We start from the raw sequence: 15,754 nt of genomic DNA, 5'->3' as shown, positions 1-15,754 counted from the left end.
GAAAATAACTAAAAGCGTTTTCAGTGAAACATAAATAACAAAGAAAATGTCACATTTTTGTTTAAAGTATATATGGGGATGGGGTGAGGGATTAAAAAGGGCTGGGGGTGTGGAGGCGGGTAATAAAGCTGTAGAAACTAGGGCAGTGGGGGAGGGGGACTATCCCGAATTAAAAAAGAGGAAAGAAATCAACTTTTTTATTTTGTATTTGTTATAAAGACATGGAACCGGTTCACAAGATACAATCTTTTTGAAGCACTGCATGTCTCCCTGTCTGGTTTACTGAAATCTTGTGAATGTGCCGTGCACAGTAAAGAATGGGCCTTTTCACATATATTTTAATAAGAACAGCTGCTGTTTTGGTAATCATATTACCTTGGTCTGAACCTGTTGGAATGATTGAGAGCATTATTTGAGCTGTGGATTCTGCAGTATCCATGGCTACAGTTTGGTAGGTAAGTATGTCTTGTTATAGGTCTCTGACTACTGTGATGATCAATGCAGTTAAGCATCAAGGTTTCCTTGGCCTTTTCTGTTCCCCTATATTATGATGTTGGAATGATTTCATAACTCCTTGATGGGCTGTCATTCCTCTTTAGAAGTATTTTGTCACCGATTTGTGCTCAGTTTTAATATAGAGACATTACTGTGCAAGGCCGACGCGAGGAGAATGGATTGAAACAAGCTCGAGGGATTTACTCCGGACTTATGGAAAAAAGACGGAATATGGTTGGTCTTTTGTTAATGCTCCATTTGTTTTGAAAAAGGCTCTTGAGTAGCCGAAACACGTGTAAACAAGGAATAAAGGGCTTTTTGTGTTTTTGAAACAATTTAAGTGTGGCGAAATTTTTGAGTGGCAGACCATCTCTTTTTTACATTTTAAATTAATGTCTGTAGGGCCCTGTAATGAAAAGAACTGGTTGATTCCAGTGGGTTTCTTTTTTTTAGTATGTAGGACATAATCATTTTTGGAATTCAATTTGAGAAAGAAAGCGATCACATTTTGGAGTAGGCATTACTGTTAGATCTTTTTCAAAATTTTAGAAATTACTTAACACAAGGACAGAAAGTTTGATATAATAGCAGAAACTCAGGAGTGAAAATCAAAAATAACTTTTTTAGGATGGGACCACATAATACCAAGAAAAGCACAATTTAGAACTCAATTGATGTTTGGAATAAGACAAGTGTCCAGAATGGCGTATTATTTACACTCAAGCAAAACATTCAACATTTTGGGACAACATTTCACAACAGCACATCATTTCAGGATGAGATCATACATTCAGGGGGCAAACTTTGCACTAGCCACTAGCCATTGGCTAGCGATATTGGACTCTTGGCAAGTAGGAAATGGTGTGCTGAGTGTATATATAGAATTGAGGTGGCAAGGGTATTCTATATGGCTGGACAGAACCTTGCGACTTGAATTTGTGTTCCCTCGTTTTGCATTTCAGTACTCCAATTGACACAGAAAGAAGTGGGACAACAATCCAGAGTTAGTAACACACAATAACACGTGAAGGGGCATGGTGCATATAGCATTGAAAGCAAGATGGCACATATAGGTCCAGGAAAGAGTACAGCACGTCGGCATCAAGGGGAAATATAAGTAACATCACGAAGGAAAGACTAAGATCTGAGATCCTTCTCATTGGGACCCCTGCTCCCTCTTACCTCTTACTCTCTGGCCGTCCTCCATTTCCACCTCTCACCCTCTTGTGAGGCAGAAAACCTTGGTGTCGTCTTCGACTCCTCTCTCTCCTTCTCTCCTCACATCGCTGACCTTGCCTAGGAGGCCGGCTTTCAGCTGCACCTCCTCAGAGGCATTCTCCATTTTCCCGCCTTCCCCTAGAAACTCATTCTCTCCAGAGCTCTGGTCCTCTCTAGGCTGGACTACTGCAACAGCCTCTTACTAAATCTGCCTGACTCCTCCCTTCGCCCCCTTCAACTAATCCAGATTAGGACTGCAAGACTTATCCTGGACCCCAAGTCCAGGGACTGCATCTCTCCAGCCCAAACATCTCTCCACTGGCTCCCGGTTGATGCAAGTATTGACTTCAAGACCCTCTGCATCATCCATAAAGCTTTCTGGGGCCTGGGACCCTGGTACCTCCAACTCTCTCTCCCTAAATACCTCCCTTCTAGAGCCCTTCAGTCTGCCAGTTCAAACCTTTTGCAGATCAGACGCAAGCAGAGAGTGGGAGGTAGATCTCACTCTTCCGCAGGAGCATCCCTCTGGAACGGCCTCCCTGCTCGTCTCAGGTTTTAGCCGGTTCTCCTTAAGTTCTGGAAGCTTCTCAAGACCCTCTTTTTCTCTTCTTCCTTCTCTCTCCCCCTCCCATGCTAATATCCCCCTCTGCCACATTTTGACTGGTTGCCTCGTGCCTTCTGAATCTTACAAGGCACCAGGCCCTGCTCGCCTAGTCTACTCAAGCACTTTGTCCTCCACTGACCCCGCGACCCACTTAACCCTGCACTGCCCTACCGGGCTCCCTCCCCTCGACACTAGCCTGGTGGGGCCTACACCCCTACTTAACCCGATCCAGCCCCTTCCTTGCACGTCTTGTTACTGAACTTGCATGATCCAAATGTCACAGTAGGACATCTTTGGTTGTTCTTCATCCCTGCCACCCCCTCTTTTGTCTTGTCGCGCCTTGAAACACCATTTGCTGTATAGGCACATTATAAATACACAATAAATAAAATAAATAAATATACTTCCAAAAGGAACAACATCTCATGGGGAGATGATGACAGCAATTCCAGGGGTGGACATCGAATTCACAAGAAACCCACACAGCTCCAAGAGGGGCACCTCAGTGCCAGGCAGGGATAATAGTTCTGTGGGTACAACAGCTCCAGGAGGGCCAACAGCTCCAGTGTGGATACAAATTACAGGGAGGACAAATATTGTAGGTGGGCAGCAGTTTCCAAGGGGCTAGCAATTCCAGAAAAAGCAACAGTTCCGTAAAACATTTTAGTTTCTCAACAGCTGCGGACTGAATAATGCATGTTGGGGCGAAAAATGCTATTGACTTTTCAGACAACGCTTGCTTAGCCTGGGGCAATAAGTGTGCCAGAAGAAGGGAGGGTTTGCTTCTCTTGGCCAGACTGTGGTTTTTAACTCTCTGCACCCTATCTTGCAGCCTGGCAATGTCTGTGCCTGGAGCACACAAGACACTGTATTTCAGGCCATCACAGGTCACTGTGACATGCTGCCCCATACCCTTGATCTCTGCAATGGAATCCTAATCAAAATGAGCAAAGAGGGAATACAAGACATCCAGAACCTAGGTGCAAATTATAAAACTGAAGAGGGCCGAATAAATCCAAAGGAAATAATGAATTCACAAGCACTGAACTAAAGGGGTAAGAGAGGTCAAGCCGATTGGCGGCATGAACCCCCTGACCTCAATACCCTCATGGTGTCTGGATCACAGAAGACACAGACTTGGAGGCCATTTTCCGCAACCTCTTTATTCCTCCACCACCATACAACTGCCTTTCTTCCTTCTGCCTCATAAGTTCCCGTCCAGGATGTCCAGTGCTTACCTGAAGCTCAACCCCTCCCAGACTGAATTCCTACTGCTGACCAACAACAATGACCACTCTGACATCCAGACCTGGCTCTCTTCTATGAATCTCGAGGGATTCGCACCCAGGCTCAACCTGTGTCAAGTCCCTTGGGTTCAACATTGCCAGACAGCTCACGTTCAAAAAGCACATAGCAAGGAAGACACAAACGGCCTAGTGCCAACTTTCTTTCCTGCAGAATATCAAGCCCTTCATCCCAGGAAACAACTTCAGATCCGCTGTCCAAGCCTTGGTCCTCTCCTACCTGGATGGTGGAAATGCCCTTCTGGAAGGCCTTCTGGCGACTACCCTGCAGTGCAGCACAACTCATTAAAGGACTCTGCAAATATGCCCACTGCATGCCGACCCTTATCAAATATCACTTGCTCCCGCTGCAAGCCTGTATCATCTCCAAATCCTGTTGCATCGGATATGGGTTGTTTGACCGAAGTCAAACAGTTAACGGCAGAATGGATTGTTATCCATTTCACCACAACTCTCTTTGACCTTCCATCAAACAACACCAATCCGCTGCCGCTGAAGCAGCCCTATATTAATCCCCATCCCCTACTTACCTTATACGTGGCCGCCGGTACTCCTTCCACTGCCCTGCAGTGTCAGTTCCATCCCTCAAACGTGGGCCAGAGCTGACACGGCAGGGCCCTTTTTTTTTTATCTGAGCCGCCCGCTTCCGATGTCCCTGCCAGTCCCAAAGCCTAACATACCGATCATGGGTAGCGGGGGACACCCCCGCAGCCCCGTTCCTCATGTTCGGTATATTAGGCTGCGGACAAACGGTACTGCCCAAGTTTGACCAAAACATCCATTCAGAGAGTTTTATTCGAACAAATTGGGTATTACTGTTGCATTAACTACAAGGTTAACATCTTGAAATCCCCAAGTTACCTCACTGAGAAACTCAGCATCTCTGGCGGCCTGAAATCCACCAGAAGTAAGGAAATATGCAGACTTGAATTACGATGGTCCAGGAAGGAAAGAACCAGAAGACAGAGCTTCTCTGTCTACGCTCCAAGATTCTGGAACCTTCCCCACCCATCAACCTCAGACTTGCCCCATCACTTCTACAGGTCAGGAAAGAGCTCAAGCTCTTCCTCTTCAAGGAATGGCTCCTCCTTAACACCTAGTTCCACACACCCTGCACTCCCCACCCTACCTGAGACTCAGTGATCTGCTCCCCACTGTCTCTCCCCCTGCTTTCTTGTTGATCCCTTGCTTCCAATTGCCCACCCTCGTGCTCCCCTTGTAGCTCAATGCTCCTTTTTTCTCTGCTTCCCTCACTGTGTTCTTCCCCCTATGATTGTAAAGTGCTCCGTTACTTCCCAAAGCTAGGTCTGTGCTCAATAAGCACCCTAATAATAATACTAACAATAACCAGGCCATAAACCTGGTACTACTCTTCTTATATCTTTGCTATGCACCCAGTGGCTCGACTAAGTGAATCTATTGGCAGCAGAGTCTGATTACGTTTGAACCACAGCATGGCAGTACACCCTATAGTCCAATGTAGGAACGTGAGGGAAAAGTGGTTTGCAAACTGCTTGCCTAGTGTGCGAAATGAATGCAGCCAGTTGCAACAGTGCCTCTGTTGGGCTGAACATCCACCGCCCCACCTGTGCGAGAAAATACAAACTAAGAAAACCTATAAAACACGAGTCTGAAACCACACCAAAGGCCAGAGGTCCAGATATCAGGTATAACACGCTGACACTCCACTATCCCCCTTCGATGTAAGATTGAAGTAGCCAGCAAAACGCACATATATGCAACTTAGAATTGAGTTCATGTAGAATGATGGCAAGACGACAAACGTGTGAGCACTCATTAGAATTAACTATACATACACACGCGCGCACGCGCGCACAGACACACACACATACACACACACACACATGCGAGTGAGCAGGCCAAGACCAAAGAAGTATTTCAAGCAGCAATGTGAACACTCATTAGAAACATTTAGAAGTAGCAGATATAAAACACAACATAAAACATAACTAACATCTTTTAGGTGTTTAACACGTTGAGTAGGCCTCTGAATAGAGGTAGTTCATAGGCCATTTAGGTTTCAGTAGACCTCAGAAATACATCAATTATTCCACACAGTAAAATGCATTCAGTTTTAGCTCATACAGAATGGACATTCAGGCAAGGTCAGCAGCCATGGACAGGATGTAAAGACACAGAGCGATTGGTCAGAATTATGAGGTGAAGTTCTTTCCCAATCACAGAATAGGAAAGCCTGACTTAAATCAGATGTTGCAACTATAAGCAGACCCTGTGAGGGCAAGCTGTAAATATCACGCAGGGATTGGTTACGAACAGGAAAGTGCAGCAAGGTCCCACACATCTAACCAATGAAGTTCCTGCCCATGTTCTTAGAAACTAACAAATACAAGGAAACAGTTTGGTGGGAATGAGGCAACGGGCGGAGATGAGCACAAGACAAAGTCAATCCGGCAGAAGGCTCACACTGCCCCCTCTAGGAAAATATTCACCTGCGAGTAAAAGCAAAGCCCCAGATAAATGAGCATTTTTTACCAAAAATACACAGAGATAGACAAACAAGATTGTAGAAGCCAAGAAATATATTAAAGGACGAAGGAACATAACACATAGAATATCCTTCAAATTATTACATTACACCTGTATATAGATATACAGACCCCGCACACCTACACATTGAATATATTACTTAGTCGTGCACATGGTGCCACAGCAAGAGGCCAAGAAGCACGGCTCGTGAAGTCACGTAGGCACAACATGCGAAAGGAAGCAGAAGGGTACCATGTTTCCAACGAGAAGTCACAATATTAATTGTCCATTGGACAAGGGTGAGAATGGTAAGTCGGTACCAACATTTTGAGTCCCATGGGAAAGGATGTGAAGTATTCTTTTTTGTTGCCATGCTGTTCACACCTCACAATTCTATTGCCCAATTATGAGGGAAGCGACCCCTTCCCAGGAAAATCCGAAGGGCCTCAGCCAATCAGCAGTCAAATTGTATGTGAAACATTTTAACCTGTCAACTGTCCAATCAACACTGTGTGAAAGTAGATGACCCTCATCATGCGATCATTACCATGAGGTAGTCATTAGAATGGTCACGTGGGATAAAATAGGTCAATAGGGCTAGGTATTGTATAGAATCGCCTATAGAGCAACCAAGAGTGTCCAATCAATGACTATGAATCTGCTTACATCTTGAAACATTGGGTTAAAAGTAACTCCACTTCTCATTATAAAAGCGGCCATTTTACAATGCAACATTGAATGATTTGTGAATTGTTCCCAGCTGCAGTTGCATGAAATACAACTTTTTGTTTTCCTTAATTTCATTCACTTCATTGGCTCATTTGGATTACATTTAATACTGATTTTTGGGACAGGCTTTATATCTCCACCCACAGCCTACTAATGCCTTCAAAAGAGTTGCAAGAAGCACACAAGAGGATGACAGAGTACTAAACCTAAACATGTGTCTGTACGGCAGTGTTTGTACACCGTCTATTTCAAAGAGGAGTAGTGGAGGTCTCAGCAGCCATGAAGACAGTAAAGTTTGTACAAGTGGCAACACAAAGGAAAACAGAAAAGCTTAGTATACTGTAACAAATCTAGCAATATTGTCACTGATTCTCTGGAGGGAATGTTATTTTGTGTGGCCAGGTAAAGGCAGAAGCTACCTGACTCTGACACTGGGGGCGTCTATCTGCGGGAGGTCCATGTAGGGGATGACAAACTCCAGAGGGGTAGGAAAATGAAAGACCAAAATAAATGGGAAGTTATAATTCCACATGACACTCACACCCCTTTACAACATACCTGTATGGCTTATTGTGACATGGAGGGAGAAATCCCAAATTTTCCCAACCAGTCACCCTATTTACCCCCCACCCATTTTACTAGAGAGACGAGGAAGAGGGATGGAGCAATGACAATGACTAGAAGCAGTAAGCCAACGCCACGTTCTAGTCTTTGGAGGATTTTGACCATTGCTGGGAAGTTTAAAACTGCCACAGCTGACTGGAGTATTCAAGAGAGGCAACTGGGAGAGAGGCAGCTGAGAGAGTGGCAGAGTCAGAGGCTGTCGGAAGCTTGTTCCGTTGCCAGCTATGATGCCAGAAACAAGCAAATTGTAGAAAGAAGCGTGGAGGCTAACATGGATGGTGTGAATGGAGGCTGTGCCGAAAGGAGCTTACCACCTTGTGACCGTGGGCAGCTGGAGCCGCCCGGAATGAAGGAACCCAAAGCGAAAGCTGACCGGTTGACAGGATGCACGCCTAGTCAACGGACCGAGAGAGAACCAGAATAGGAGACTCAAGGACCGCCAAAGCCGACCGGTATGCCCAATGAGAATGAATGGTTTACCTGAGCGCTTGAAGGCAAATTTCGCGTCGCTTTGATAACTCAGGAGAGACCAATTGAGGACATTAAAGAAACTGACACAGATGAGAACATTGTTAAAGAGGGGTCGGTGACACAACATTTCAAAGGAAGTAATAATACATATGCGAATAGTGTTAAAAGTGGAGCAGAGGCTCAATGCTAGAGAAGAGAAATTGATATAAACATGTGAATATTGTTGAAACAGGGTCAGAGACAAAATGCTTGAAAAGAGGAACTGATATACATGCGAATATTTTTGAAAGAGGGAAAAGACCAAGTGCTTTGACATTGGCGTCGCCATTAATTATTTTTGATTTTTATCATGTTGATTGCTGCCCAGTCTTTATATTTTATTTGTATGGAAAAAAAGATATGGTCGTATTATCCACTCAGTTGGATCTATTTTATAGACCCCAAATGGATGAAAGTCTGGATTGATTACCAGAGCGAAGCACTTTGACCTGCATGTTGCACATACATCTGACGCGTAACCCTATGAGCTACCTTTACATGCATTTGGACCAGGCAGGACCTAAGTTTTCTCCCTGCTGCAGGCTTGTGTTATTTCCCTCTCAGATCATAGATAACAAACAAAGGCTGGTGCTGCTCGATCCACATGGAGAGGATTATATGTTCTGCAATACTCTGTTACAAACGTAAAATAGAAAAATAATAAGAAATGAAGAGGGGGCTCCAATGGGAATAACCATGTAGCAGACGGGGTGCACATAAACGTTTTGAACATTCTTTAAAATAGAATGTAATGGTTTTATGTGATTTTACCGACCACAATTACTGAGTGGTAAATATCATTGCGGACAAAATAAAACAATTTGGAGGGGTCCCTTGCAAGCCCTGTGTTTTTTTTACTCTTGTAACGCCACCTCAACCCCATCCTGGCCCATTTTAACCCCTTTACCCAACTACCCTTTGTTTATTTAATTAATGTTTGCTGTGTTTTTCGGTGTTATGGTCCACTCTGAAATGTACCACTGTGCAATGTTTTAGATATATTGACTGGATACCAATTTAATGGGAATGTATGTGGCATTTGTGTTTTACTCTAGTGAAGACTACACACATTATAGCCATTAAGTTCCTGTACACAAAAGCCTATTCACTATACATGAAAGGCAGGTGAACACTGACATTATAAATATCAATCTGTAATATGAGAATAAGTTTAGCGCAAATGCAGCTAATTCCTGGAAAGCAAGTGGTACAATTTGGAATGGCATCATGAATGCAGGTAAAACATTGTTGTGGGTGTGGCATATAATCACAGTCACTGTGCGTAGCAGAGTGCGCAGTGGAGGAGGAGCTCAGCTGTCTTCCAGATGTTGCTCGGTGCAGAGTGTCAACAGTAGCGAGTCGCTCGCACATGGAGGAGGCGGGGCCAAAGCAGCAAGCTACGGCCCTGCGGATGGCTGCTGATGCCTGGAAGACGCAGCTGATAGGGTGAATTTAGGTTATTGCTAGCGGTGGTGCCACAGTCATTGCCGGCGGTGTCCGATGCTGACCAAAAGTGAGGTGTCAGGCGTAGTGGCTGCAAGGTCCATCTCAGAACGAGAGGACAGAGCTAAGTGGATTTGTAGTCATGTTGCTGCCCATCACAATAAGGACCACGCTCCCTGGCCTGCACAGATCAGAGGTTTGGTGTTGGGGTGGTGGGTTTCTCAGGGGTGACGAGGTGATGGCAGAAGATTGGCTATCTTGGAATTGGCCACAGGCATGGTATCCTATTGATGACTGGTTGCCTCCCTCTGCACCCCAGAACTCCCTCTGCTCCCCTCCCACCTGTCCCAACTTAAATGAACCTTTTGTTGACACTACCTGCCTGATCACATCCTCTGCTATGGCTTACTCTAACATGCCATCACTGAACAGACATTGAGCTACATGTGTCAGGCAATCTTAGAGGGGGCTGCGGGATGGCAAGACTGCATGGCACCGGGGGTTCCCCTGTATGCCCCCTTTTTCACACCTCTTTGCATCATCCACGCTGGAGTATGGACGTTTCCCTGGTGACCTGCCTTCTAGTCTCTGGCCTTCCTCTGCCTGGTTTCTTTTGCAGGTCTATAGGTGAACTCCTGGACTTTCACGAAGCCTGACTTCTTCTCTACGGGTGCCCACCGTGCTGGTGGTTTTGGAGCCAAACTAACAACATTGCACCCTGACCTTTTCCCCACCTGGGTCTCTTGTAACTTTACCAGCCATTGTTTGCATTGTTTTCCTTTTTCTACTTTTGTATCTTATGTCTTTTTGTTGGAATGTTGCCATTCCTCTGCATCTTCCTTCTAGTGCCACGAGACCACTCAGGTGGCGCTTGCGTGCTGTCTTAACGAAAATAAACATAAACATAAAACATGTCCCTCGCCACCCTCTTCCTGGACATATACAAAACCTGCTAGTGCTAAGATCTGCATACAGTCTACATTTTCAAAATGTATTAGAAAATATAAGATTAGCTTGTGGGTAGTTTTAAAAGGAGGTCATTCGTCACATTTTAAAACGATTGGCTAGCTGTGAGTGTGATCTCAATGCAACTTTACATGAAGAATAGACATGAACTTACCTTTTCTGCCTGCGTTGCCCTGGCCACTTGGCTTATCTGCTGCAGGACCTTCAAAATATAACGCAAAAACAAGATTGGTGTCTGTTTCAGAAGGACCAGGTCATTATGAGCACGGATACGCCAGTAAAGAGTTCACGTATAGGACAGGGACCAGTCTGCACTAAAAACTACCATTGCTTTCTTGGAATGCTGTGCACACACAATTCTTATTAGTGTTCAGAGGGTTACTCCAGTATCCCTGACGAGAATGACTATAAGGGCAAAATATAGTGTGATCATGTTTGTGAGCAGGGACTCCGATGTTCATGCACTCACTGCTTGATGCCATCTTTTCTCTGCCCTGTACACGAAGACTGGGATCTCTTTGCAGCTAGCTTGCCTTGTGTTGCCCTCAAAACCCCCATCTGGAGCGGAATGCAGTGGCTCAGAAGATGGCACACGTGTTCTACTTGCCCCATATAAACCAGATGACGCATAAGGGGGGGGACAAAGTGAAACAATCTCAGTCATTAACAGATTGACCAATAATTATTTTATGGACATTTCTCTTTTGAGTCATGGTCCATTTCCTAGTACACCCTGGTATCCATTCAATGAATACTATGTATTCTCTTATTTGTTTGAATTTGGCAACCTCTACTTATGTTTGTGTATTAACACCAATCAGATTTAGTAATAAATCAACTATGATAGGACCAACGATTTCATCAATGAAAACAGTGAGTTGTATTCTTCATCAAATGTTGTTATGATCCATTCACTCAAGAACAACCATTCACTTTTCATATCATGGCTAGTATAATCTTTACAAATATGACACTCATTTCTATCAAGATTATTCACAGTATTATCAATACAAGAATCATGACTCAAATAATAAAATATGTATAATTTTGAAAAAAAAGAGAACAAATTGAACAAATTCCAAAGCATCAAATAAACAACCAACAATTCCGTATTACTCATTCATAGTAATGTCAATTAATGTGTGCAAAGTGCATTACCGTCGTGAAACGTGTTTACACTATTCATATAATGGTTCAATTAGTTGTTAAGAAAATATAGCCAGCGAATCTGTTCTCAGAGAAATGAGAAGATCAATCTATATAATCTCTTTCCACATCTTTCTACAACCCGCGGAGATACCCTCATGGCTTCCCGCTGTATTCTTCAAAATGCCTGCGGTTGCGTCATACCCAGGACGGTGAACCTTACACTAAAACCAACATTTGTGAAAATGCTATGTTACCAGATTGGGCCGTTCATATCTAAAAAATAGAAAACATTGTTCCTGGTTATTTAGCTTTGAGCAAAATGTGGGAGTGATTCACCAATTATAAAACAAATCAACTCTCAAGATGACGAGACTCTTAAGGTGGCCACCCCTTTAACCGTGGGATACTTATTTAAGGCCTGCCCATCATCTTGTTCTACCGCGCGACCGAACCATGGCCACTGCACTCATGATCCCCATAGAATGAAGCGCAATATGTGAATCCTTCTAATTCTGTGCAATGCTTAAGTTTAAACTCTGCGCTGGCGGTCTGTTAAATTATCAAAATGACTGAATTGGAAAAAATGTTAAAGATGGTATTTAACCTGTATACCCTTGTGTTAAATGAATTCCCAGAACTGGTGCACCAACATATCTTTCGCCCTTCCCCATGGCCTGGTGATTTACTCTTGATCTCAGTGGGTAGGAAAAGTCGGATCTGCGTGATTATTCCATCGCGGAAAAGTCAGCGACAGAAAAGTTTGCATGAGAAATGTGCTAACCACAAAAGGTTCACACATTTTCCATGCGAACACGCATTCAAAACCCATACATTCCCACACCCACAACATACCCACAGCACTCCGACACCCTCAACACACCCCCACCCACACCCCCAACATAAACAAACCCTACTTACCTTTTTTACATGCTGAGTCCCTGCGGCGCCAGTTCCCTTTCACTTCCGTGATCGGGAACCGGTGCAGCAGGGTCCTTTTCTTTTAATTATTTTTTGGGAGCTGCAGGGGTGTCCCCCGCAACCTCCGCTCACTATACCACACAGTGTAGTGGGCAGGGTGTTGCGGGGGACACCCCCGAAGTCTTTTTTTATACTTACCTACAATGCTACCACCAAAGGTTTGAACTTTTGGTGTTCGAACCTTCGGTGGTAGCATTTTTTGAACTTTTTGTACGGTCAGACCTTTTTTTTTCGGTCCGATCGTACAATTCCGGAAAAGTCAGGTGGTCCTTTGGCCACACGAGAGCTTTCATTCTGATCTGTGTCACTCACTGGTTGCTGGTATTTGAAGTATCCCAATGAAGAACAGGTCATGGGAATCCGATTTTATTGTCAAGTCAACAAAGCTTTATTTCAGCATAATGCCCTGAAAGCATGTAGTACATATTGTAATTGTAATTGGTTATTTATAACGCGCTTAATACCCAGTGGTAAGTGCAGACCCGGGATTGGAACTCGTTTTGCTTCCAAGGCAAGCCTGTTGCCCCTGAGCTATCCTCCTCGCCCACACAACAAAGATTCAAGCAACAAAATAAATGAGTAAATAATAGCTCGGAGTATGAGCTGTTAGAACAAGCTTAAAAATGTCCAGTTTCATCTTACATCAGTAAAATCAGAATTACAAACAACGTTACCTAAGTCTACTTACGCACTTAATTCATTGTAAAATGGCTTATTACATAAAGTGCAGGTGCTTGTAAAAATAGTTATTTGTAAACTGGTAAACACATCTAAAAAAGAGAAACCAACAGGCAATAATTCCCCAACTCCAGTAATTCAATCATCAGACATAGCAATAACAAAGTGCAAACACTCATAAATACAATTAGTTAGAATGTAATAAAAAAGATTAAAAAAAGAACTAAAAAGAGGGGTCAGCAGCCCTTAATTCCCTAGGCAATGCCTACGAGAAAATACCGTTCTAGGTAAAAAGATGTTTCTCAAAAGATCTTTTCACCGATTTAGAATGACTGGTCTGTGACCACACGGAGCAGTCTTTTTCATTGGAACTTCACGCCCCTGACGCACACAAGTGTGCGCAGGGGCTGCCAGGCACATCAGGACCCGGCAACGCAGGACGAGAACGGGTAAGTGTGTGGGGGCATGTGTGTTGTGTATATGTATATGTTTGGGTTTGGGTGGAGGTGTGGTGGGGGCAGGGAGCTCGGAGAAATCCTGCAGTAGAGCATGGGGGGTCAGGAGGGGCAGAACAATGGGGGGCTTGGGGGTGAAACCCACCCGAATATTAAAACATGTAACATATTTTAAAGGTCTCAAGAGGAAAAGACCTTTAGAATGTTGTTTATACGATCAAAAGAAAATCAGGCATTGTAAATCAGTGTTTTCTCTTGAGACATTTAAAACTGGTCTATTCACACAGAACCGAAAGTACATATCAAGATAGCTCATCCATTGGAAGAATATTAAGGCATTTAAGGGAAAACTAACGCCTATTTAATTTGACCAGTCTCCTCCTCCAAGCCCTGAGGAGATAGTTTGCCACTGAGGCAACTGCCAAACTATCCTTTAACCGACAACATAGGGCAATAGCTTGATTGCTAGTTCTAATTCCTGTTTCGTGAAACATAGGTTTTTAATATTTTATTTGTTATTTATTGTTGAGTTTTAAGTTGTTTGGCTTAGTTATAAACTTTTCACCATACAGAAAGATACAATTAGCAAAAATAGACATTACATATCTCCTCTGCCCTTGTACATTTTAAATTCACCATAATACTTCTAAAATGTTATACAAAAAAGAAAATCACATTAACTCAATTTCACCTTGTCATACAGTACATTTTTCCCCTTTGATAAATACAGATTTTGAATACTACAATTCCTCAAAAATAACTCCCTATATTGGCAATCCCCCTTAACAATTCATAATCCCATGTATAGTGCACTTAAGGTGACAATCCTAAACCATTCCCTCAAACACGTCAGCCAAGAATTGAATCAGAGCTATAACCATTTCAAATTGTCCCCCATAAAATACATGGACCAGCAATAGTCTAGGTCGTTAGCTGACATTTCTTCAAAAATCTTGCCCTGGTGCGTTGTTCTCTTTCCTATCAAACCTGAGCAAGAAAGCAATAGATGACACATTGTTTCCCTAGAACCTTCTATGTTACAATGTCTACAGTTACAGTCCCCTCCCTTGCACTGCTTCCTTATGATTAAAATCTGCTTTGTTGGATACACGTTCCTCCTAAAACACAAAAACTGAAGTCTATAAAAGCCACATGGGAAGAAGCTGAGGTATTTCGGCAAAGTTTTATAAACTCTGTTTTCCACTACAAAGTCTTGGTAGCACTTGATTTGTGATCTCTGAGTTGTTGTTTCGAACCAGTCATTACTCAACAGTTTAACTTTAACCACAGTTGGGTTTGTTCACAACATGTCCTCTGAGGTCCCCAAATCCACCATTATTTTTTGGCAAACTGTTTTTCATTCGCATGATATCGACTCACTGGTTAACAAGGGTCTCCTTAAGGATGTCGAAAGCTCTTACTGGCGATTCAACTATGCATTTCCTATATAGCGAAAGCAACTTCCATACAACTATAGCATACAGCTGTTGAGAAAAAAAACCTGCCCCATCAGTCAAAAAACGCTTTCATTTTATAGAAAGTGACTACTGGCTATAGTGAAAAGTGACAAAACATTTTCACTATGATTGAGGCTGGAGCAGCTACATTTTTAGTTTTAGCCCATCGTTGCGCAACACTAGGTACATCATTCACACTTTTTTTGATCAACATACATAAATAGGTGTATGGTGGAACCGTGTCAATTTGGCCACAACTAATACACCAGGTTGCCGGTTTAGCCCTTGTTCCAACAGTCCAACCTGCAATCAACATCTGTTTTTGGCCCCATTGATCTTCAATCTATTGTGGTCTACGTATGATTGGAGAGCTTTAAATTGACGCCGGAGACCTATAGGAGTCTGATCCAGGCTAAGTCATCCGCAAAGAGCAGATGCCCCACAGGTATCCCACTCAACCTAGGAGGAAATATTTTCATGTCGCTCAATATATCGACCATGTCGGATATAAACAAATTAAAAAGAGCCGGACCAGGGGGCAACCTTGTTTTCATCCCCTCCAGTTGGTTATCGGTCGTGTTAGCCAACCAAAGCTATCCAGCCTAACCCTCAAAGAGGTATCCTTATAAAAAGCTG

The 15,754-nt window shown here is 43.4% G+C and overlaps 1 protein-coding gene across 4 annotated transcripts in view; it reads right to left on the bottom strand.

Annotated features, from left to right (window-relative positions):
* Positions 1-15,754, bottom strand: part of SMOC1 (SPARC related modular calcium binding 1) — a 445,428-nt gene that overhangs the window by 271,526 nt on the left and 158,148 nt on the right. For all 4 annotated transcript variants that reach the window (XM_069638879.1, XM_069638877.1, XM_069638878.1 and 1 more), the window contains exon 5: positions 10,556-10,603. In XM_069638879.1, the coding sequence (XP_069494980.1) occupies positions 10,556-10,603 (48 nt within the window). The remainder of the gene's footprint in view (positions 1-10,555; positions 10,604-15,754) is intronic.

Source organism: Ambystoma mexicanum, chromosome 14 (genome assembly GCF_040938575.1).
Source record: "Ambystoma mexicanum isolate Mex_15411 chromosome 14, UKY_AmexF1_1, whole genome shotgun sequence".
Lineage (NCBI taxonomy): Eukaryota > Metazoa > Chordata > Amphibia > Caudata > Ambystomatidae > Ambystoma > Ambystoma mexicanum.
Note: the sequence above shows the minus strand (reverse complement) of the source record. Positions and strands in the feature narration are given on the sequence as shown.